This window comes from Drosophila virilis, chromosome 2 (assembly GCF_030788295.1).
Source record: "Drosophila virilis strain 15010-1051.87 chromosome 2, Dvir_AGI_RSII-ME, whole genome shotgun sequence".
NCBI classification, from domain to species: domain Eukaryota; kingdom Metazoa; phylum Arthropoda; class Insecta; order Diptera; family Drosophilidae; genus Drosophila; species Drosophila virilis.
The window spans coordinates 11,011,451-11,030,960 of NC_091544.1; the positions used below are offsets into that span (position 1 = coordinate 11,011,451).

The window sequence follows — 19,510 nt, forward strand, 5'->3', positions numbered from 1 at the left end:
TTCCTAATCAAATATGCACACTCGTGACGTTTACGCAATGCGAATTTTGTAGGTGAACTCCTTAAGTAACAAATTTTAATTGAAACTTCTTGACGTGCTGTTTTCATGGTTTGACTAAATTGATATTTATATTTGATCATTAAAAAAAGCTAAAAGCGTTTGCGAAAATTTCGTTTTAGCTAAGTACTCTCCTAGTCTTTCTATGCGCCTAAACCTACTTGATAAAAGGCCCACAGCTTTTAAGTTTTCTGCACACAATAAACACATACTTTAAACTTTTAAACTTTTTTATTTGTGTACTTTGTTTTGGCCTTTGTTGCGGCTTGTTTGACTTGTGTGCCGCAGCCTATATAACTTATTCTGTCTACCTAGGGTGCACTTAGTAGACGTCTGTTTATAATTTTTGCTATATAATTTAGCTGGCAATTTATTAGGCACATGGCGTTTTGATAGCTGCTAACATAATTCATTGATCAAATTATTAGGGAAATGCGAACTTTTTTGAGTTTAATTGGCAGCTACAGAAAACTTTAGCTAGCAAAATTGGGCAATTGCCAGTGCCAGGCTCGGAAGTGCTTTCCATTTGCTCTCATTGAGGTTTCCCCCATAAATAGCTTATGGCTGTAAGCTAACTAATACTCAGTATAATCTGGCAAATAGTTAGCAAACTTTTAGTCTTCGCCCTGCGGCATCTCAAAAAGTATTTCTGCTACTGGTTTTGCTGTGTGTGCGAATATCGTAAATATTTCTGACTGATTGTCAACTTTTAACTGTTGCCCAAAGCAAAATAAAGTCGACTCTATTTGCGCTTTCAGATCAAATCTGCTGCATTTGAATACCTCGAACAGTTGGCCAAGCTCTGATGAGTTTCAAAGTGCTGCCTTGCAATGCTGCTTCTTTGAGCTATTAGTGCGCCCAAAACAAAACGCGACACTCATATACATACTACTCAGCTATTTCATAAATAACAAAGACACGACGAGATGCTTGTTAAAAAAAATCGGCGCATTCTATTTTTGCCAGTAGCTGAATATTTTAAGCAACACAATTTAGCATTGAGTTAAGCATAGAGCATCTGCGCAAGTGTAGATCTACTTTACAAGTGACTGAGCTGTGTAAAATGTAAAATTCAGACGAGGTTTGGCTGAAACGGATTGTTGGACTCTGGAAAAACTAACTAAAATATTCTTTGTGCTTTTACGTTATGTCATTAATATGGCTTTTTGTATTGTAAATTTAATACTTATTTCGGAAATGCTGTATATATTTGGTTTGCTTACTTAAGATATACATTTAAAGCTCGTCATGTTGTTAACTAGAATTATGACGACATTTTACAACTTAAAGTGACCCAATAGCTTGTCCTCCTCGCACACCTACACGCCATTATGTATACAAAGCAGAAAAAATTCCTTTGTCCTGGCGCTGCCCCCAACAATGCAAAAGTTTTCACTGCTGTGCACTGTTTCTGGACTAAGCTCAATTTTACCTTCTTTATTTTTCTGCTGTGTGCAACTGCAGAATTTTAAGTGGGTTAAATGATTTTCAGCTCAATTAACATTGCAGTAGCTGCAAGGCAGCAGCTGAGCATTTTGTCGGCCGATGGGGCGTATACGCACTCGCCGCAATACCAACAAACAATGTGTTTGCCACATTAACAGAATGTGGCCCAAATCTGTCGCACCAACAGCTCATCACCTACTAAAAGGACACTTGTGGGCCATTGCCATTGTTGTTGCTTTTGTTATTGTTGTTGTTGTGCTTCTACAGAGCTGAGAATAGATTCGCTACTAGATGGCAATATGTGAGCTAACTGCTTTAAGCTTACGTGACATAATTATGCAACTGACAGCAACAAGAGCAAGAAGAATGGGGCAGATCAGGGTACGTAATTTAACTGGAACTGGCTGGCATATGGCCGTTCCACAGCGCATATAACAAGGTTTTTGTGCGTTTGTATCTGTGTCTCTGTCTGTGTGTGTGAGTGTGAGTGGGATGGTATGCGTGTGTGGTTGCTTACACATTTGCTATGAAATGCATGCGCCACGCAAAACGTGCAGACAGCCAGCCAGACGGACTAAAGGGCAAACAGACAGGCAAACAAACAGTTTGTTGAGCAAATGAACACGCATCTACAACAGCGGGAAGGGGGGCGGCACGAGGGACAGGCCAAGCGCATAGCAAGTGCTACATTTGCATAAGTATGTGCTTTATGTACTACCCGCACACGCACACGCACACACACACACACACACATATACACATATAAGCAGCTGTTTGCAAGCGGAAGACGCTTAATGAGCACACACAACAGAAGAGGAACAAGTCGATGCGACTTCCTCATGTGAATGACTGTCATTTTGCTGGACCTAGATGTGTCCTTGAGTGGGTCATAAAGAGATTTTTATTGCGTTGAAGTTAACTAAGACCACACATAGACTCATTTCTATGAACTGACAGAGCAGTCTTTTGGGTTTGGCGGCAAAGGTAAATCCTTTAAGGCACATAAGGACTGTGTCTGTCACCCACACACACTCGCACGCACACTTACAAATGTGAGACATATGCCCAGCATGTGGTTGACTTTTGGCTTTAAGGTGATTTGCCCTAAATCTACTTGTTGCCCCCACAGCATTTTGATTAACGACATGGCGCACTAATGTCAAAAGTCATTCAATCAGCTTTGACTGCAGTAAACAACACATACACACCCATATGGCAGGGTGTGTGTGTGTGTGTGCGTGTGAGTGTATTGATGTCTAGCTACATCTTATTCATGATTCCTTTGGCATCAGCAATTGTATTCACGCATTGACAGCATAGATTGATCATTGGCACGTGATTGAATTGAATCTGATGAAAAACTCTGCCAATCTGTCTGCAAATTTTTTAACGATGTGAACTTTTTCGTGTCCAATTGAAAAACAAACAATGATCGAATAAAACATGAGTGCTCTAAACAATTGGGACCAAAGGGAGGCAGATATTTCATATTATCAAAATAAACCCATCTTCAGAGGCCACAAATCAAAACGGGGACGGAAAGAATCCGCAACTGGAAGGCAGCCTTTGATATACCAAGATATATTTCAACTTAGATAATTGGCTTCAATATTACTTATAGCACATTTGCTTGGTTTTGGGCAACAAAAATCAATATAAATTGTCTTATGTCAGTTGCCTATAATGTATATTGACAGTGTGTCTCTTCTGTGTGATATTTAATAGTTACGTGTATAATTTCATGCCTTGCTGATGGTAATTGGACCTTTAACCTTTAGATGGGCATGTTGAGGGCTCATTGTCAGTCAGAATTAGTAAAAGTTTTTAATATGCATTAAGTTAGCTGCTAATCACAAACTACGTCCTGTCAGTTAACATTTCGACTCGGTCCGGTCGCTGGGCATTTGGCAAAATCAACTGAAATGTGGATTCAACTAAAAACCATTGGACAGCCACTAAGCCACAGTGTTGCCACAGTTGCCGCTGCCTCAAAATGTGTCATGCAATTTCTGTTTGTCGAATGCAAATCAATTAAAATTGTCAGCGCTGCCAATGGCAACCCAAAGTAGACAGCAGCTACAACAAAATCCGCTTAAAGGTTTCGCTGGCCGTTGTTGTAATACCCTGTACAACGAGGTGTCTGTCTATCACAACTTAAAAGATGAACAACTGTTTCTTTTCTGCTTTTTTGCAGCTGTTCATAAGGAAGTGCGCACAAGTGCAACGACTGACCTTTCATTGGGCATTCACTTCTGTTGGGAGCCGGGCTTGATACGACTTTTGGCATTTAAATATGACAGCAAGGCTAAGAAGAACATGGCATAAATATAAATATAGTTAAGAGCTGACTACAGGATATCTGCCGGTCGATCAAGTCGAACAACAAACAGACAAATGGATATTATCATTTTATATGTTCATTTTCCCATGTTGTTGCCGTTGTTGTTGCACACATGGCGCAAAGCTTTTAGCTTGTTTGCGTTAAAGTGGAGATGAAAGGCGCTGGACGATAGCTGGAGAGTAGCTGAATTCGAGTAGCTAGGAGCCATCTGCCAGTGGACAAACAAAGGCAGCTGTTTAAATTAAGTAGCAATCGCAAGCAGGCCGACCTGGTAATATGCTTAAGGAATGAACATATAATTGAATTGCATTTTGGCCATAGTAGGACGCAGCTTGTAAAATGTGTGTAAAATGTGTGTGTATTAAGCTGTTTACATTTTTGTTGTTATTGTTGCGGTTGCCTGTAAAAATATGCAATTCTTAATTGAAAATTGATTTTGGCCAGTTTCGTTCGCATTCTCAAGTGCCAATTGGTTCATTTGTATGCATTGGTGCTTTTTGGTCCGCGCAATGTGCCTCGTTGCATTTGCATTTACGTTTACGTTTACGTTTACAGCTGGCTTTAAGCGTAAGCTGAGCATTTAAATACACAGCATAAATGATTTAATTTGGCCAATTGGCCCAAACCGATAAGCTAATGGCTAGTGGCCGCATTTTCGCTTGGCCAAACGAACTTATGGCTTGCAACAGCAACAACAACAAGAACAACAACCAATTCCCGGATTGCATATATTAGCCCACCATTCTGCAACGTGCCTTTTCCGGCTTTTGTTAGTCCTATTATGCATTATTATTATTATTATTATTATTGGCTGCCAAACTATGCGCACATGACACGCATTAAAGTTGCAGGACTTTGATTGCCAGGCTGTTGATTGGGCCTCCTATAAATATGCGCATGTATTATATATTATATGTAATTAATAGCTACAGCAGCTCTTGCGAGCCAGCAGAGCCAGATGCACCGCGACAGCCGCTAATTGAGAAACCACAGTTAATCGATTTTCGGCCAGCCGTGACTGCGGCAGGTGACTTTACTGCGGCTGCAGCCAAATGTGGCTGTGGCTTCACTTTGTACCTTTGGTGCATGCAGCAGACATCAGCCTTAAACAGAGAAAATAACTATACTGAAGGCAACTTAAGTTTTAATCAAGGCGGCCACCAAGCTCGAAAACAGATTGTTCACGCTAAGAAAAACTTGGTTTAGTTAAGACTTACGACTCTATTAAATTACTTAACGAGTTTTCTTAACAAATAATCAAATTAAGAGCTGACTTTCTTTGCTGAACATAAATCCAGAATAGATTACTAAATGCATTTTAAATTCCGTTGTGCAATTCGTAGCCCAATCAAGGCACCCTTCGGAAAGGGTATTTAAGCACTTTGGGGCATGTCAGAGGCAACGTTTAAAAGCAACCCAATCTATTTATATGCTTGGCTGGACAACAAATGAAAGTTGCTTAGAACTTTGCATAGAACAAATTGAAAAATTCCCAGCCTGATTAGCAAAGTTGATTACCAACACATTTCTATATAGCCCGGCCATAAGCACTATTCATTTAAATGCCAATGCTGAGTATATTTTTGTGCCTTTTTGCAAATTGGCTATAATCAATTGCCGATTGGCAGCAAATCCTTAAACAAATTAGCCAAATTGTAGCATAAAAGAACTGCAGTTACTGCCTGAAATTTATAGTAGCATACTTTTTGGAGCTGAACAGAATTAAGTGTCTCAGTTGTATTGAGCTTTAATTGCTATTTGATACAAAACTGCATAGCTGCATATATTTTCCTATAAATGTCTGGTTCACCTGATAGCCAAACACAAAACATTTTAGCCAACTATTGCAGAGCGTTGCCTATAATGCTGCAAGAACGTAAATTTAAACCAACGCAAATGCAAAACACATGCAAAGGCATAGAAATGCTCGGAGTTTATGAACTTTGCCTTTTGGGTATTCGGTTGCAGCAGCCAGAAATTAAAACATTTTTCCATGTCCCTTTTGTTAACCGGAAATGCACTAGTTCAAAGATGGCGTCCGTTATGCTGGTCTGAGAGGGCCAGCTGACTTGAACTTTACTTTTGTACTGTTTCCGCTTCCGTTGTGCTCTGGCCTAGCCTAGGCACACGGCTCACCCACTTGCTGTGCTATTTTCTTGGAGCGTGGGGCGTACTGGCTTTGGTGTTTTTTTTTTTTTTCTGCTATTTTTTTGTTTAATGTTTAATGCCTGATTGAGTTTTGCTTTTGATTTCTCGAGTCGCTCTTGTTTTGTTTTGATGGGTTTGTTTTTTTGCCTACTGGACATTTCTAAGAGATTTTCACTTTTGTGGTTTGTGTTTTGAGTATTTTCAGTTATTAAACTTTTCGACTGGCGCACACTTCATCCCTCCGCAGCCGACTTTTTGTGGCTGCCCGTTGCTAAGTAATGAGATCGATTTTAATGCCGCGCCGTTCATTTTACTCATTTTCCCCAGTTTTTCATTCTGTTTTCCCATTTTTGGTTTGGCCACTTGTGCCACATTTCAACGCGGCTTTTGTTGCGTTTTGTTTATGCCGCTCTGCTAATTAAATAATAATTGCTTTTAAGCAATTATTCTGTTTGCATGCGCACAGAGGCATGTGCACTGAGGAATTGCATGCTTTTAAAATAATAATCCTATAATGTCCTGTATTTGGATGCATTTTGTACTGTTCATTCTTTCTGTTTATTGTTCAGCTTCTGATATCATTTATAAGCCGCTTAGCAAAGCCTTGAGCGGACTTAGTTGACCGAGCTCGAGTTTATGTCTGAATTTCTTTTTAATATAAATATACATATATATAAACATTCATACGCACAAATATCTTATTTCTATAGATAGAATAGAGCTGCGACATTTAAAATAATACAATCATCTAAGGCAATGTTTCATATATTAAGGAACATATGCACACGTTTGATCATTTTAATGGGAAAAATACATAATTTTTTGGAACGCAAATTCATTTTTGATAACCTTTCGAATATATTCCAGAAATTTTATAAAATGCAGAGTAAAAAGTGCTGCTCTTATTTTTTGCAACTTATCAAGAATGATGAATCAAGTATGAGAGAAAAAAAGGGAGGGGAAGAGAAGCTGGAGTGCAACTAAATAAGCTCGACTAAGTGTACGAGCATGATAATGCCGGAGCGGGAATTAACCATCGTTGCCCAGGCGACCTTTTCAAATTTAACATCAGTTTGACGTGGACGAAGCAAAAACATAAAGGCTTAATTCCACATTTTTTCACGCGTATTCCGGACTTGGGAATGAAAATCATCGAAACACGTTAGAGCTTCAATAATAATTTTAAAGCTAATCGAACAAAACTTCAACTTTTACACTTACAACCATGCACGCCCACTTCCCACCTAGATGTTCGAACAGGTGTGCCATGAATTTTCACAAAGATCTTCGAAAGAGAGCTTGAGCCTGATCGGATGACATACGAAAAGTTCATACAGACTAAGATTTTGTTCTCTCAACAAAACTAATTGCATAAAAATGGCGGCAGTCCTTCGCAGCGCTTATATTTCTATCTAGCCAATTTGTTGTTTTTTTGGGGCCAATTGAGTTTGCTTAATTCTTGCTTCAAATGAGGCAATTAGCAATTGAGTCACGTAAAGTGCAATCTGGCAAACAAAATTGATTTGTTGTTAAAATTCGTTCACTTCGAAGGCGCAGAGCCGTGCCAGAGTCGAAGTCAGTGCAGGCATTTGGCTAATTTAGCTGAAAATAAATGGCAAGAATTAAAGTCCAGCTAAAGGAATTAGCAGGTGGCTAAGTACAGTAAGACTTCGATACAGTCAACTGTCAAAATTAAGTACTAAAAATATATTGAAAAAGCCACAATAAAGTAAAAGTCAATCATTTAATTAATTCAATAAGCATACTTTTTTTGAGATATTACCACAATAAATTGTTCACATAGTTATTGTACATATACGGACGTTAATTAAAGTAATAACTATATATCAAAGGAATGTTAAATATATATTGTTAAATTGCAATTTATTGTTGCATTATAGTGGCCGTAAACACCAATAAACTCATCAACACCTGGGCGATAAGTCAGGTGCTTGCCAAAACCCAAAAACCTCAAACCCGAAATGCGCTTTAAATGTTGTCTGAGATATTTATGTCCCTGGCATATACACCAATGCATTTAATGTGATTTACGATTATTAATTTATTTCACACTATTCTGATTCGAAAACTGAATACACCGACGCCAACACCTGACAAACATTTGCAACGTCTTGCAATCGCAACTGAATTCCAGTCGATGGAATTTGATTTAAATATTAAATACGTCTGTCTCCCGGCCACATGACCACACGGCTACAGATACAGATAGAGACACAGCTACATTTACACAGATACAGATACATTTACACAGATACAGATACATTTACACAGATACAGATACAGATACAGATACAGATACAGATACAGATACAGATACAGATACAGATACAGATACAGATACAGATACAGATACAGATACAGATACAGATACAGATACAGATACAGATACAGATACAGATACAGATACAGATACAGATACAGATACAGATACAGATACAGATACAGATACAGATACAGATACAGATACAGATACAGATACAGATACAGATACAGATACAGATACAGATACAGATACAGATACAGATACAGATACAGATACAGATACAGATACAGATACAGATACAGATACAGATACAGATACAGATACAGATACAGATACAGATACAGATACAGATACAGATACAGATACAGATACAGATACAGATACAGATACAGATACAGATACAGATACAGATACAGATACAGATACAGATACAGATACAGATACAGATACAGATACAGATACAGATACAGATACAGATACAGATACAGATACAGATACAGATACAGATACAGATACAGATACAGATACAGATACAGATACAGATACAGAGCTGGAAACTCGCTGCTAAGCACTGACTTCCCGTGAAGGGCAGACATATGAAGTTTGGAGTTCAGTCTGTGCCTGGCTCTGGTCCTGGGCCTAGGTCTGGGCCTGGTTCTGGGCCTAAGCAGCACGGTGCTGCAGGAAATGCTTGGAAACTTTTTGGTTTATGCGCATTTAAAGGCTGCCCTCGCCGGCTGTCTGTGGCTTTGTTTGTGATTTACAAGCGTAAAATAGCAGCAGCATAAAATATTTAACAGTTTTCTATCGACTCACTCTCTCTCTCTCTCTCTCGCTCTCCTCCGTGTGCGCGTGTGTGGGTGTTGTACAAAGTTGTGCTTCTGCGGTAGCTCAATATATGCATGCATACATATGCATTTTTATTTGGCTCTTCATTTTTGTGGGTTTGCCAGTTGTTCGCTTCAATGCGTGTAAATTCGTAATAAGTTGCAGCCGGAAACGCATTTTTCTATTTATTTGATCGCATTAAACACATTTACACATAAAACACGCACACACAATAGCAAATTGCAACAATTGCGTGAAACACATAAATATTTACAATTTACGCATAACTGGCAAATGCCTGCCGTTAAACCATTTCAAGCTCAACCTCAACAATGGCCGAATGAAATGCGAAATACGCAAGCATTCATTAAATTGCATTTAAATTTATCGCCGCCATCTGATGGGCCGATGCTAATAAATCAGCAAATTAATATAACAAAACGGACAACGAGAGGGCTGAGGTTGACGACAGGCCCAAAGCACAGACATATTGGACACAATGGTAAACATTGCTTATGTTGTGCGTGACAACAATTTGTCCAATTAATGCTCTAATTACAAATTCCAGCTTAGATTTTATTTTGGTTATTTTGGCGTGTGTTCTCTAACAGACTAAAATGAGCACATCTGGCATTCGAATTCGAATCGATTATCCTCTTTTTCTTAAATCAATTTTTTCAACTTCAAACTTAGATCTCTTTCTGTTTCCGTTACATTTTGGATAATATTTAAATTTGCCACGCAGGAGAAATAGGAAGTTCACAATAAGTACCTTTTATCCGACTGATGAGTCTAGTCTTATCTTAGACACATTGCAAGGTGCGTGTCTTGAGTGGGTAATTAAATACAATTGGGACCTTTTTAAATATCCTTTAATGTTAACTTAACAGTTTTGCTGAATGAGATTCTAGCTCGTTCACTTTCGCACAGATGGCGCCAATATATCAAGATATTTCAACAGATGACGGCAGCCTTACATTAAATTAAACTATTTCATTGATAGATGGCGCCAACGCAAATTGTGCGACAGAGTCGGAACGTGTAATTCAGCTAAGGATCTATCGAAGCGACATGCGCATGCAAAAGGCACAAGTATATTCTTGTTGGCGCAAGAATGATGCACAATGTTCACACCTACTTAATGTTAATGATTATATTTTACCGAAATAATTTCTATAGGTTTATCAATTAACAACAGCTTGTATACATCCCCATCAAGGTTACTCATTTGCCACCATCGGTATTTTTATGCTTTTTGAACCAACTCAAACAAGCCGACTCAAATGAGCTGAAAGTTTCATCTCTAGCATTTGGCATATCAGCTGTTCATACGTTTAACCTCAAAAAACGTTAATAGTGTTTCTTGTGGCGCTTTCATACAGCTGGGACTCTTCTTTCCGCTATGACCAACAACGAATCAGAGACTGCTGGCTCAAGCCGAGCGAGTAGCGGTGCCTCCGCATCTTCTGCCGCCAAGGTGGAGATCACAGACAAGGTGCGAGTTCTTTGCCTGCACGGATACCGGCAAGATGGTTCGTACTACTGAATTCTTGAAACAATACATTTAAACATCATACTTGAAATTCAAGCGGATTCATTCAAAAACAAATTGGGTTCGTTTCGCAAGTTTGCCGGTAAATATGCGGAATTTGTGTTTATCTCAGCGCCTCACGTAGCTGCGCCACTAGAACCATCGGCAGAGCCAGTAGAGCAGCAGCGCAGCTGGTGGGCCAACAAAGATGATGGCACATTTAAAGGCACCAACAAAAGTGGACCGGCGTACGGATTCCAAGAGAGTTTACGCGTCGTCGAAGAGGCTTGGAAGTCACAGGGACCATTCCAAGGGCTCCTGGGGTTTTCCCAAGGTGCCTGTTTTGTGGGACTGATTTGTGGTCTGGCCAAAAAGAAATGTAAGTGGTCTATTATTGGCTTACCCATTTACTGACATCAGCTGCTTCTCCACCAGTGACCTCTATTCGTCCCGAATTTGCTGTGCTTAGCTCCGGTTTCATATCGGGCAGTCTGGTGCATATGAGTGCTTACGAGGAACGCATCACAATTCCCACCCTACACGTTTACGGGCTGTCGGATGAAATCATTCCCAAGGATATGAGCGAATCGCTGGCAGCTCACTTTAAGAACGTAGAAGTGTTGGAACATAGCGGAGGCCATTATTTTCCTGCCACTGCGCAGCAGAAACAAACGTACATTAACTTTTTCCAGGACCGTCTTCAAGAGTATTTGGAGCACTTGGAGCTGCAGCAAAGCAGCAACGCCTCGTTCATCGATAGCGCCGAGCAGGACGAGGGAGCTGTGACGGATGCTAATGATGCAGAAGTGGCAGCTGTGACGGCAGCCGCCGGTTCCGGAATGGATGATAGTGATTAGTAATGTAGATTTTCTTTTTCCTTTTTAATAATAATTAAATCTTATTATTACAATAATAATAATAATAATCATAATTTGATTATAAATTATAATAAATTTAAATCCCAATATTTTAAATTATTCACCGTTTGCTCAATTATCATCAATTGCCATTTTTATAAGCTATTTCAAGTGTGACTTTCATTTCATAAATTTTCATTAAAATTTTGTGTAGTATATCTATTTTTTTCTTAAACAAATTCGTACAAATTCCTTAAGAAACAAACAAATAGTTAATTTTAAATATATAGGATTATCAAATCCCATCTCAAATTATAATTTTGAATCATATTATTTAAATTGTTCCTTGCTATAACCAACGAAAAAAATGCATACATAATTAGCTATTGTTGCTGTTGCTGTTTTTTGACCAGGCAGAGTAGAAATTGTAGTACAATTCAAATTCAATTTAGCATTGCATCAAGAGAGTTGACTGTGGGGGACAAGCGAGCAATAGTTATTTTGACTCTCAGCATTAGGTTTGTCTCGCATACGACAGCAGCAGCAGCGGCTGTGAATCCAAGTATTAGCTGCTGTTCTTATTGTTGATGATGGTATTGTTGTTATTGCTGTTGTTTTTCTTGTTGTTGTTGCTGTTGATTTTAATGCTTCTTTACACTTTATGCGACTTGTTCCTGTCCATTTGAGGCCTCTTGATTCTTCATCACTTCTGGTAAGTCGGGCGGTGCTGAATATGGGGTGATATCAAGCGTCTCAAAATCACCCATTTCGTTCCTGCGAGCATAGAAAACGAATTAGCAAAGTGTTAACCGAACAATTACAACTATGGCACACGTGCGAGCATCAAAAGATAACAAACATACTAGAGCTGGACTCGTGTCGCGTTGCGTTTTGTGACACGACAACGCAGGACTCAACACGTATCGCGTAAGATAAAACTTACGTTGATATTTAAACTGGACAATACTGTTGATTCATTAATTCAAAAATGCTGATTCATTAACGATGAAACAGAAAGCAAACCAATCAAAGAAGGTACAAAAGTAAACATTGGTTAAAGTCGTGCGTGTCGTGTTGGGTTTATGATATATTTGAACATGTTTGTGATTCGTGTCGGTGTCGCGTCGTGTTAGAAAAATCAAACACGCGTCCATCTCTTATATGTACATAGAACAAAAAACAACAACGGTAGCCGCGGTAGCCGCTTATCAGCGTGACTCAAAGGGCGGCTTTCATAACGGCAACTGGAATAACAGGGAATGGTCATCTATCGTCGCTCACCTGCATGTTAAGCCCAACTGTGCTGGGGCTTGAGCCTTTGCCGTTGATACCGTAACACCGTAGTCCTGCAACGTTTGATCATCTTCCATGACATCGTTGTCCTGATTGTATAACCGTTGATCGCTAGGTGACACTTTCAAAATGCCTGCCAATGATTATAAAATTACTTAATAATCAAAAATCAGATCTAAAAATAGGAATAACACTTAAACACATACGCACACGCACCCACACAGACGGGCACACACACACACACACACACACACGCGCGCGAATACAGAGCAAAGAGAAATACATGTGTATGCATATTGGTACACTTACCTTCGATCATGCGTTTCAGTTCAACAACTGATGTGTTCTCCTTGGCATCCGTAAAGATGGTTGTCTTATGCCTTCTGATCATGAGGAAAACGTCCTGTAAGAAAGTAGTAACAATGTTTTCGGTCAAAGTTCATTGCAACAACAGCAGCGATGACGACGGCGACGTTGCGCGGCTTTTGCTTATTCACCGTGCTCACGGCATTGCGTGTGTGTTGGTGTGTGTTTGTATGTGTGGGTGTGGGTGTGTGTGTGTGTCTGCATTAATGACTCGCAAGTTGCCCAGCATCAACACATCGTCCTGAGCTGCGCCGGAGGCCGGCTACGCGTGCTTACCATATTTGCAAGATTGTTGTCGTGAGTTGCCTTTTGTTGACTACTGCCAAGGGGTTTGAAGGTTGTGCTTTACACAGAATTTGTTATTGTCGTTGCCTACTACGGCTACTGCTACTACTGGCGTGGGCGGGCGGGGGCGCTTCCTTTGGCGGTCGTCGAGTCGGTCGATCGTTTCTGCTTACACCATCAGCCTGTACACGCTGGATGTGAAATCTTGGGAGCGTTGGGTATGCGACTGCGGTGATGCCAACTTTTGTCAGTGTTTGGGCGTTCAACAGCCTAGCTGATTGCCTGCACTTGTAAGTTTTCGTAGATTTTTACGATTTTTAATGTAAATTTTTTTTGGCGAAGCAAGACCGAATGCCAGCCCTGCCAACTTAACAGCATATGCAAGTGGGCAGCTCTAATGCTTTTTGTGTCGTCAGAACTTATGTTAGCTAACAGTCTGTTAACAATGTTGGGTTACATTCCATAAAATAATGTACTAAATAAGCCACAGCACACAAGTCACTTTACGCTAGCTCTAGTATCTGCCACGAAATGGTTTTGCTCGACAATTCTAACGTAAATAAATCCATTTATCCCAATATTCTCAATAACGCTGCATTTATTTCCAGTTTATTCTGCGCCTGGAGAAAATTGCCAATGAAGCGAAAGACAATTCTTCCTTCACGATAACATTTAAACGATGTAAGTAGCAAGTCTGCCCGCATGCGACTTCTCTAATTAAAATGCGTTTTTCTTTTTTTAATTAAAACGCACAGATGATGGGCATGATCGTCCTGTGCCGCGACCAGAAAAAAAACCTTTGCCCAAACCTGAAACATACATGTGCCTGATGCGTGCCCAATTCAAGTCCAAAAAGGTAAACAAAGCTTCTTATTAACATGTTCTTCTTCTTAACAGTTCACTTGTCTATCAACTAACAGATTTCCACTGTGGTTCGCCAGGGAGACGTTCCCACAATGATGGCGATGTACTCCCAATTTATGAAGAGCAAAATGGATGGTCTTAAGCGTGTTAAGAAAGTGAAAAGCAAGGCCAAGGCAGCCAAGGCATAATCCAATTGAGGCGACGGCGGCGTTAAAATTAGTTAAAGCTTTTAGTTACCTACTAATACCCGATTGCGTTAACTTGTAAATTAAAATTTTTACGGTATTTTTGGTTGTCAATTTTACTGATTAATCGTCGATCAACAACTTATCCTTCTGGACGCACAGATTGAGCAAACATTTTGGTAACTTGTCTAATCTTAAGCCGTACAAAAATTTGGGCCTTATAAGCTGTACCAGAGCATAAATATACTCTCTTTGTGCCAGTGCTGCATCGTTCTCGGACATATAACATATATCGTCAATATACATGACATCGATGCCGTTACCAAGTGCAAGGTGGAAGGCTGCACCAGCCTTTGGTATAAAATCTAAATAGCCGGTCAAATTGTCAGCTATAAGAGCACTGACGTAGTCATCTGAAAAACAAAACATTATAGATTATATGTGTTATATAAATATATAGATGGGAGGCACCAACTTTTCAAATAATATAAGATGGCATTTTCATTGGCCTCGTTCTGTCCGGCTGGTATCAAAGTCAGCATGATCTTCGTATTGTCGTACACAATTTCGGTTGGCTCGTTGGGCTTAAGGACATCGTACTTATACCTTTGATTCGATTTGGATACCACGTTTTGGAAACGCGCCACATCATCTGCTGAGCCGATAATGCGCCCACACCAATTTGAAGGAGCTCTGTGATCCTGGAACGCCGCTGATGTTAACAGCATGGGTCCATTGTGCTATGTGGATTTAAATATATTAATTAATATTGAAAAAGATCTATCATAGTACTTACTTGCTCATAAGGTCCATATGTTTTATGGGGATCTAATATTAAAGGTTGTCCAATATCGTTTAAAAACATTTTTTTTGCCCGGAACTAAACAAAATTGTAAGACTTGTTTTGAGGTTTCTGCTAACGCAAAATGTATCTGTAAATTAACATGGACAAATTATTACCAGAGCAATTTGCGTTGGCATGCGCATTTCTGCGTAATTAAAGCGCGATTTTCAAAATGATAAATAGATGTGGCCCAAATATAGGATTCAAATGAATTGAATATCGTATCCCATCAATATCGAAATTTTGGATCCAACTCAAGAAACTAACAATTCGCATATAATATTATATGCATATATACATATAAAATTTGATTTTTTATCATGCGATCAAGACTTCTCTTTATGTTTGGTACTTTAGATGCGTTTTATCACCGCCCAGAATTTTGTCTTAAATATACAAATATAATGTTAGTTCTATCACAATGAATAATATATTTTTTGTGTTTGTTTTGTATATGCATGTGCTGTGTCTTTGTCATCAAGTTATGTCTGCCAACATGACAATATATTATGGTTTCACTTAAAACGAAACAAATTTGTAGCATACGTTAATTTCCTTCTTTCTGTTTCTTGCTTTTGCTTGTTTTTTAGAACAAAGACAGTCTTTTACAACATTTTATAAGAATATTAGTTGCGTTCATAAAATTTATCCATTTGCTATTAAATATTGCATGTCGTTTGGCAATTGCTGAGCGAGTGTGCGTTTTGGTGGACGAAAATGGTCACGAATATGATTAAATGTGAAAATATGGGGACACGAACAAATATTGGGTTGATATTGCCCACAACAAAAAAAGCTGCTTTACAATGCAAATGACTAAAACTTACGAAACGCACCAATTGAAAGAAATCAAAACTATAAACTAAAAACTCAAAATTTAAATTAATATGATTAAATAATAAAGATAACAATTATGCAAAAGTGTTCAATTTTAGTTGAACGTATTGTAGCGCAAATTGCTGTCAACGTCGCCAACGTTGCCGCCAAAGCTTCCGGAATTTGACGGCTGCTCGGCCATGAGATCCGTGCTTGACTGTGAGTAGCGTCGCCACCTGGGCCATGGCCACGCATCGCGTATGCTGTCGATCAAACGCTGCTGGAATGTTTTGTATTCCATATCCACCGACTGTGTATCACCAAAATTAAAATCAGCCACTTCTACCGTAAATCTGAAGGCATAAAAAATCAGTTACTCGTTGCGACTACGATTTGGATATTGGAAACTTACCGATTACGGCTCTGCATGTAGTACGCCACTCCGAAAATGACCAGGCAAACGGCTACCAGAGTGCAGGCAATAGGCACAACTACAACCGATAGCTGCGATTGTCGCTTAGCTGTTGGAAGAGTGGAAAGCAAGGGTTTAAAATAAAAAACTAGGTTAATAGACTTGTAGATGCTTTGCCAACCTTCATAGATGTTAATAGTAACTTGATTGACACTCTCAGAGACTTCGTTGCGTATAAAAAACAGGATCGTCTTGCTATCAGCAAAATAGCGCGCAAAGATGAAGTCGCACTTGTCGTACTTATCATAGCTGCTGCACGTTTCGTTTCCTGTGGCATTATACGGCGCTAAAGTTTGGGAATAAGTAAGTAAATGAGGCACTAAGCTGGACAATTTATACGTTTGGATACGCACCATTGTAATACTGAATGCAAACCTCAAAGGGCGCTGAGCCTTTGCAGGTGATTTGTAGATTAATCAGCTCCCAATGCTGCAGCCAGTTCTTGCCACTCGTACCAAAGCTGGAGATGGGCGCTGAAAAAATGCATCATATTAGAATGTTTAATTGCTTTTAAATTTTGCTTGATCACTTACTCTTAGAGACAACACGCCGCTGAAAATAGCCATAGGTATTGTTTGGATCCTGGGCAACAATGTTGCCATCAATACAATTGTAAGCTGGTGCCGGGACGGGCAGCAGCTTTAGCTTCCGCACGCCCAAAGGATTTACAAGAGCCATGGATGCGTTGCCACTGCTGTTTTTCTTCAGGAGCTCCTGCTGCACAGCGGCTGCCAGGTTCAGTCCAAGCAGCTTAGCATTTGCGTGCATGGTTTGGTTAAGGTCACGTTTAAGCCGAGACAGCTTTGGTGCTTTTGTAGTTGTAGTTGTAGTTGTTGTTGCTGGTGTTGTTGATGTTGTTGTTGTGGCGGGCGTTGTGGAAGTGGACGTTGTAGTTGCGGGCGTGGTGCTTGTAGTAGTGCTCGTTGTAGTGGTTGTTGTTGTTGTTGTCGTTGTTGTTGTTGTTGTAGATGTTGTTGGCTCTGGCAGCGGAAAAGGTGATGCCACCACCAGCGCCTCAATATTATAGTATTGATCGGGATCGGGATATATTGCTTGATAGTCATAGGCATGCGACATGCCCAGATATGTACAGTTTTCGAACCAGTACGTATTAATATAGTAATTATTACTTTTCAAATAATCCAAATCTGCTTGCCATAGTTCAATGCTATGCTCTACTGGATACTGGGTGGACACAAAATCCTGTGTGCGCACCTTTTTATCCTGTATAAGCTGCAGACTGCCGCTGAGTGTATTGACCACTGTGAGTGCAACTGCATTCTCAGCCACCGGAAACCACAATATGAACGTCTTCTCCGACACGCTCACTTCTAACCGATGGCGTCCCAAATTCGTGTCATCCCTTGCGTATATTAAACTCCAATTGCTGATCGGTTCGGTCGTCTCAATTTCCTGCATTTTAGCAAAAGCAAGTTAAATACGTAATTATTTATTCATTTATAAAATATGGGCGCAGCTTTTAATTAGGTCGCTTATAATCTGTGCATCTGTGACGCAAACTAGGCACAAAAACTTGGTATGTACAGTTATAGGCGAATACTTATATATCATTCATTGTGCTTCTTTTTATTCTATGACGAAACAAATCTACAGTTTCCAATTACCGTTGACAATATATATAAAAATAGATTTTATATATTACATGAACCATATGCACAATTGTAATTGTGGTATGTTAATAGAAAATTGAACAAAGGAAATAACTGACATGCCAGCTTCGCGAATTTGGCCAATTTACAGATCATGACCGAGTCGGAATACCCTAGTGTAGTGTAACTAAACGTGCCAGGCACGACTATCAAGCGACATTAAATTATTGCAAAAATTAGCATTGCAAATTTGATATCGAGTACATACAAATTCAATGGAAGCGTTATCTAAAATTAACTCTGTAAATGTATACTATTATCAATTGGTCTTATACAACATTTGAAATGCGCTTTAAATATGGAAATTGTTTGCTGCTGATGATGAATGCGCATTCAACAATTCCAGCTTTAGCTTTCTTATCGTAAATTTGAATTGGAACGTATGTACGTAGGGAATGTGCACACCGTGGCGAACCAGAGACTTCGCATGTGTACATTTAATTAGTCATAATAATAGTATGGTGCGTATGGTGCGTAATATATGTGTCGCTCTGTGTCAACCGTTACTCTATACTCTCTATAAGGCAAAAGTCGCTTTCTTTTCGCACCGTATTTACCTTGATTTGGCCAGCACTGTCCTTCCAGGTGAAGCTATAGCTGCCTTTGCTGGCAATTCTACTGCCATCGTATAATGTGGCGCTAACATTTACCGTGGAGCCGATGAGCGCATGTTGTGGGGCCGTTATAACAACATGTTTACAATTAACTGAAATGCGCACAGTTGAAAATTATTCACGTTGCACGAATCAAAACTCGATTGGCATCCAGGTTTAGTTCTTACCTGTATGCAATAAGGCGTACAGCACCAGAGTTAACGTTAGCAATGTGCTGCTAATGCTATGCATTTTTGCAAAGCAACAAATTGGCGTCTGGTATTTCCGACTACGCTTATTATGAAAAATCACTTTTGCAGTGCACCTGCACCCCCGCCCCTATTGACAAACAAAAAAACACACATACACACAGAAAGTTTCGAGTTGTTTTTAAGAGTACCATACAACAAGTTTAGAAATGTATACAACAATCTGAACACTTTCAATTGCTTTATAGTTTATAATTCTAATGATTGACTACATTAATTATTTGCAATACAATAATTGCGTTTTCGTTTATTTGATAGAACTGCAAGTTAGAGTTGTCAAATCGTTCGATGCAAGCGCAATCGACTCACTGAACTAAATGAACGAACCAAGCTATTTAGCTGGTTCGCTTGTTCATTCGAT

At 39.5% G+C, this 19,510-nt stretch overlaps 5 protein-coding genes across 6 annotated transcripts; 2 read left to right on the top strand and 3 right to left on the bottom strand.

Annotated features, from left to right (window-relative positions):
* Positions 1 to 10,308: 10,308 nt before the first annotated feature.
* LOC6630149 (esterase GA18864) lies at positions 10,309 to 11,609 on the top strand. 2 transcript variants are annotated; one of them, XM_002054144.4, is made up of 4 exons: positions 10,313 to 10,636; positions 10,694 to 10,738; positions 10,793 to 11,014; positions 11,071 to 11,609. In XM_002054144.4, the coding sequence occupies exons 1-4, from the start codon at positions 10,507 to 10,509 to the stop codon at positions 11,490 to 11,492; spliced, it is 819 nt and encodes a 272-aa protein (XP_002054180.2). In that variant the 5' UTR covers positions 10,313 to 10,506; the 3' UTR covers positions 11,493 to 11,609. The 2 variants fall into 2 exon arrangements, with proteins under 2 accessions (XP_032295150.1, XP_002054180.2); XM_032439259.2 differs by having other exon boundaries at positions 10,309 to 10,636; positions 10,694 to 11,014.
* Positions 11,610 to 11,871: 262 nt separating this feature from the next.
* Positions 11,872 to 13,568, bottom strand: EloB (elongin B). The gene is made up of 4 exons (XM_002054143.4): positions 13,428 to 13,568; positions 13,095 to 13,188; positions 12,774 to 12,918; positions 11,872 to 12,266 (listed from the first exon to the last, which is right to left on the bottom strand). Exons 1-4 carry the CDS (start codon positions 13,428 to 13,430, stop codon positions 12,152 to 12,154), a joined length of 357 nt encoding a protein of 118 aa, XP_002054179.1. The 5' UTR covers positions 13,431 to 13,568; the 3' UTR covers positions 11,872 to 12,151.
* On the bottom strand, positions 12,783 to 15,585 carry LOC6630146 (uncharacterized). Its single transcript, XM_032439260.2, has 4 exons — positions 15,282 to 15,585; positions 14,961 to 15,225; positions 13,428 to 14,898; positions 12,783 to 12,918 (listed from the first exon to the last, which is right to left on the bottom strand). Exons 1-3 carry the CDS (start codon positions 15,348 to 15,350, stop codon positions 14,609 to 14,611), a joined length of 624 nt encoding a protein of 207 aa, XP_032295151.1. The 5' UTR covers positions 15,351 to 15,585; the 3' UTR covers positions 12,783 to 12,918; positions 13,428 to 14,608.
* Positions 13,852 to 14,585, top strand: Srp14 (signal recognition particle 14). The gene is made up of 4 exons (XM_002054142.4): positions 13,852 to 13,991; positions 14,045 to 14,117; positions 14,192 to 14,292; positions 14,357 to 14,585. The coding sequence occupies exons 1-4, from the start codon at positions 13,968 to 13,970 to the stop codon at positions 14,486 to 14,488; spliced, it is 330 nt and encodes a 109-aa protein (XP_002054178.1). The 5' UTR covers positions 13,852 to 13,967; the 3' UTR covers positions 14,489 to 14,585.
* A 151-nt stretch (positions 15,586 to 15,736) lies between the features above and the next one.
* On the bottom strand, positions 15,737 to 19,435 carry LOC6629994 (uncharacterized). Its single transcript, XM_002054140.4, has 7 exons — positions 19,069 to 19,435; positions 18,845 to 18,993; positions 17,151 to 18,030; positions 16,971 to 17,090; positions 16,739 to 16,903; positions 16,558 to 16,666; positions 15,737 to 16,498 (listed from the first exon to the last, which is right to left on the bottom strand). The coding sequence occupies exons 1-7, from the start codon at positions 19,130 to 19,132 to the stop codon at positions 16,261 to 16,263; spliced, it is 1,725 nt and encodes a 574-aa protein (XP_002054176.1). The 5' UTR covers positions 19,133 to 19,435; the 3' UTR covers positions 15,737 to 16,260.
* Between the last annotated feature and the right edge of the window lie 75 nt (positions 19,436 to 19,510).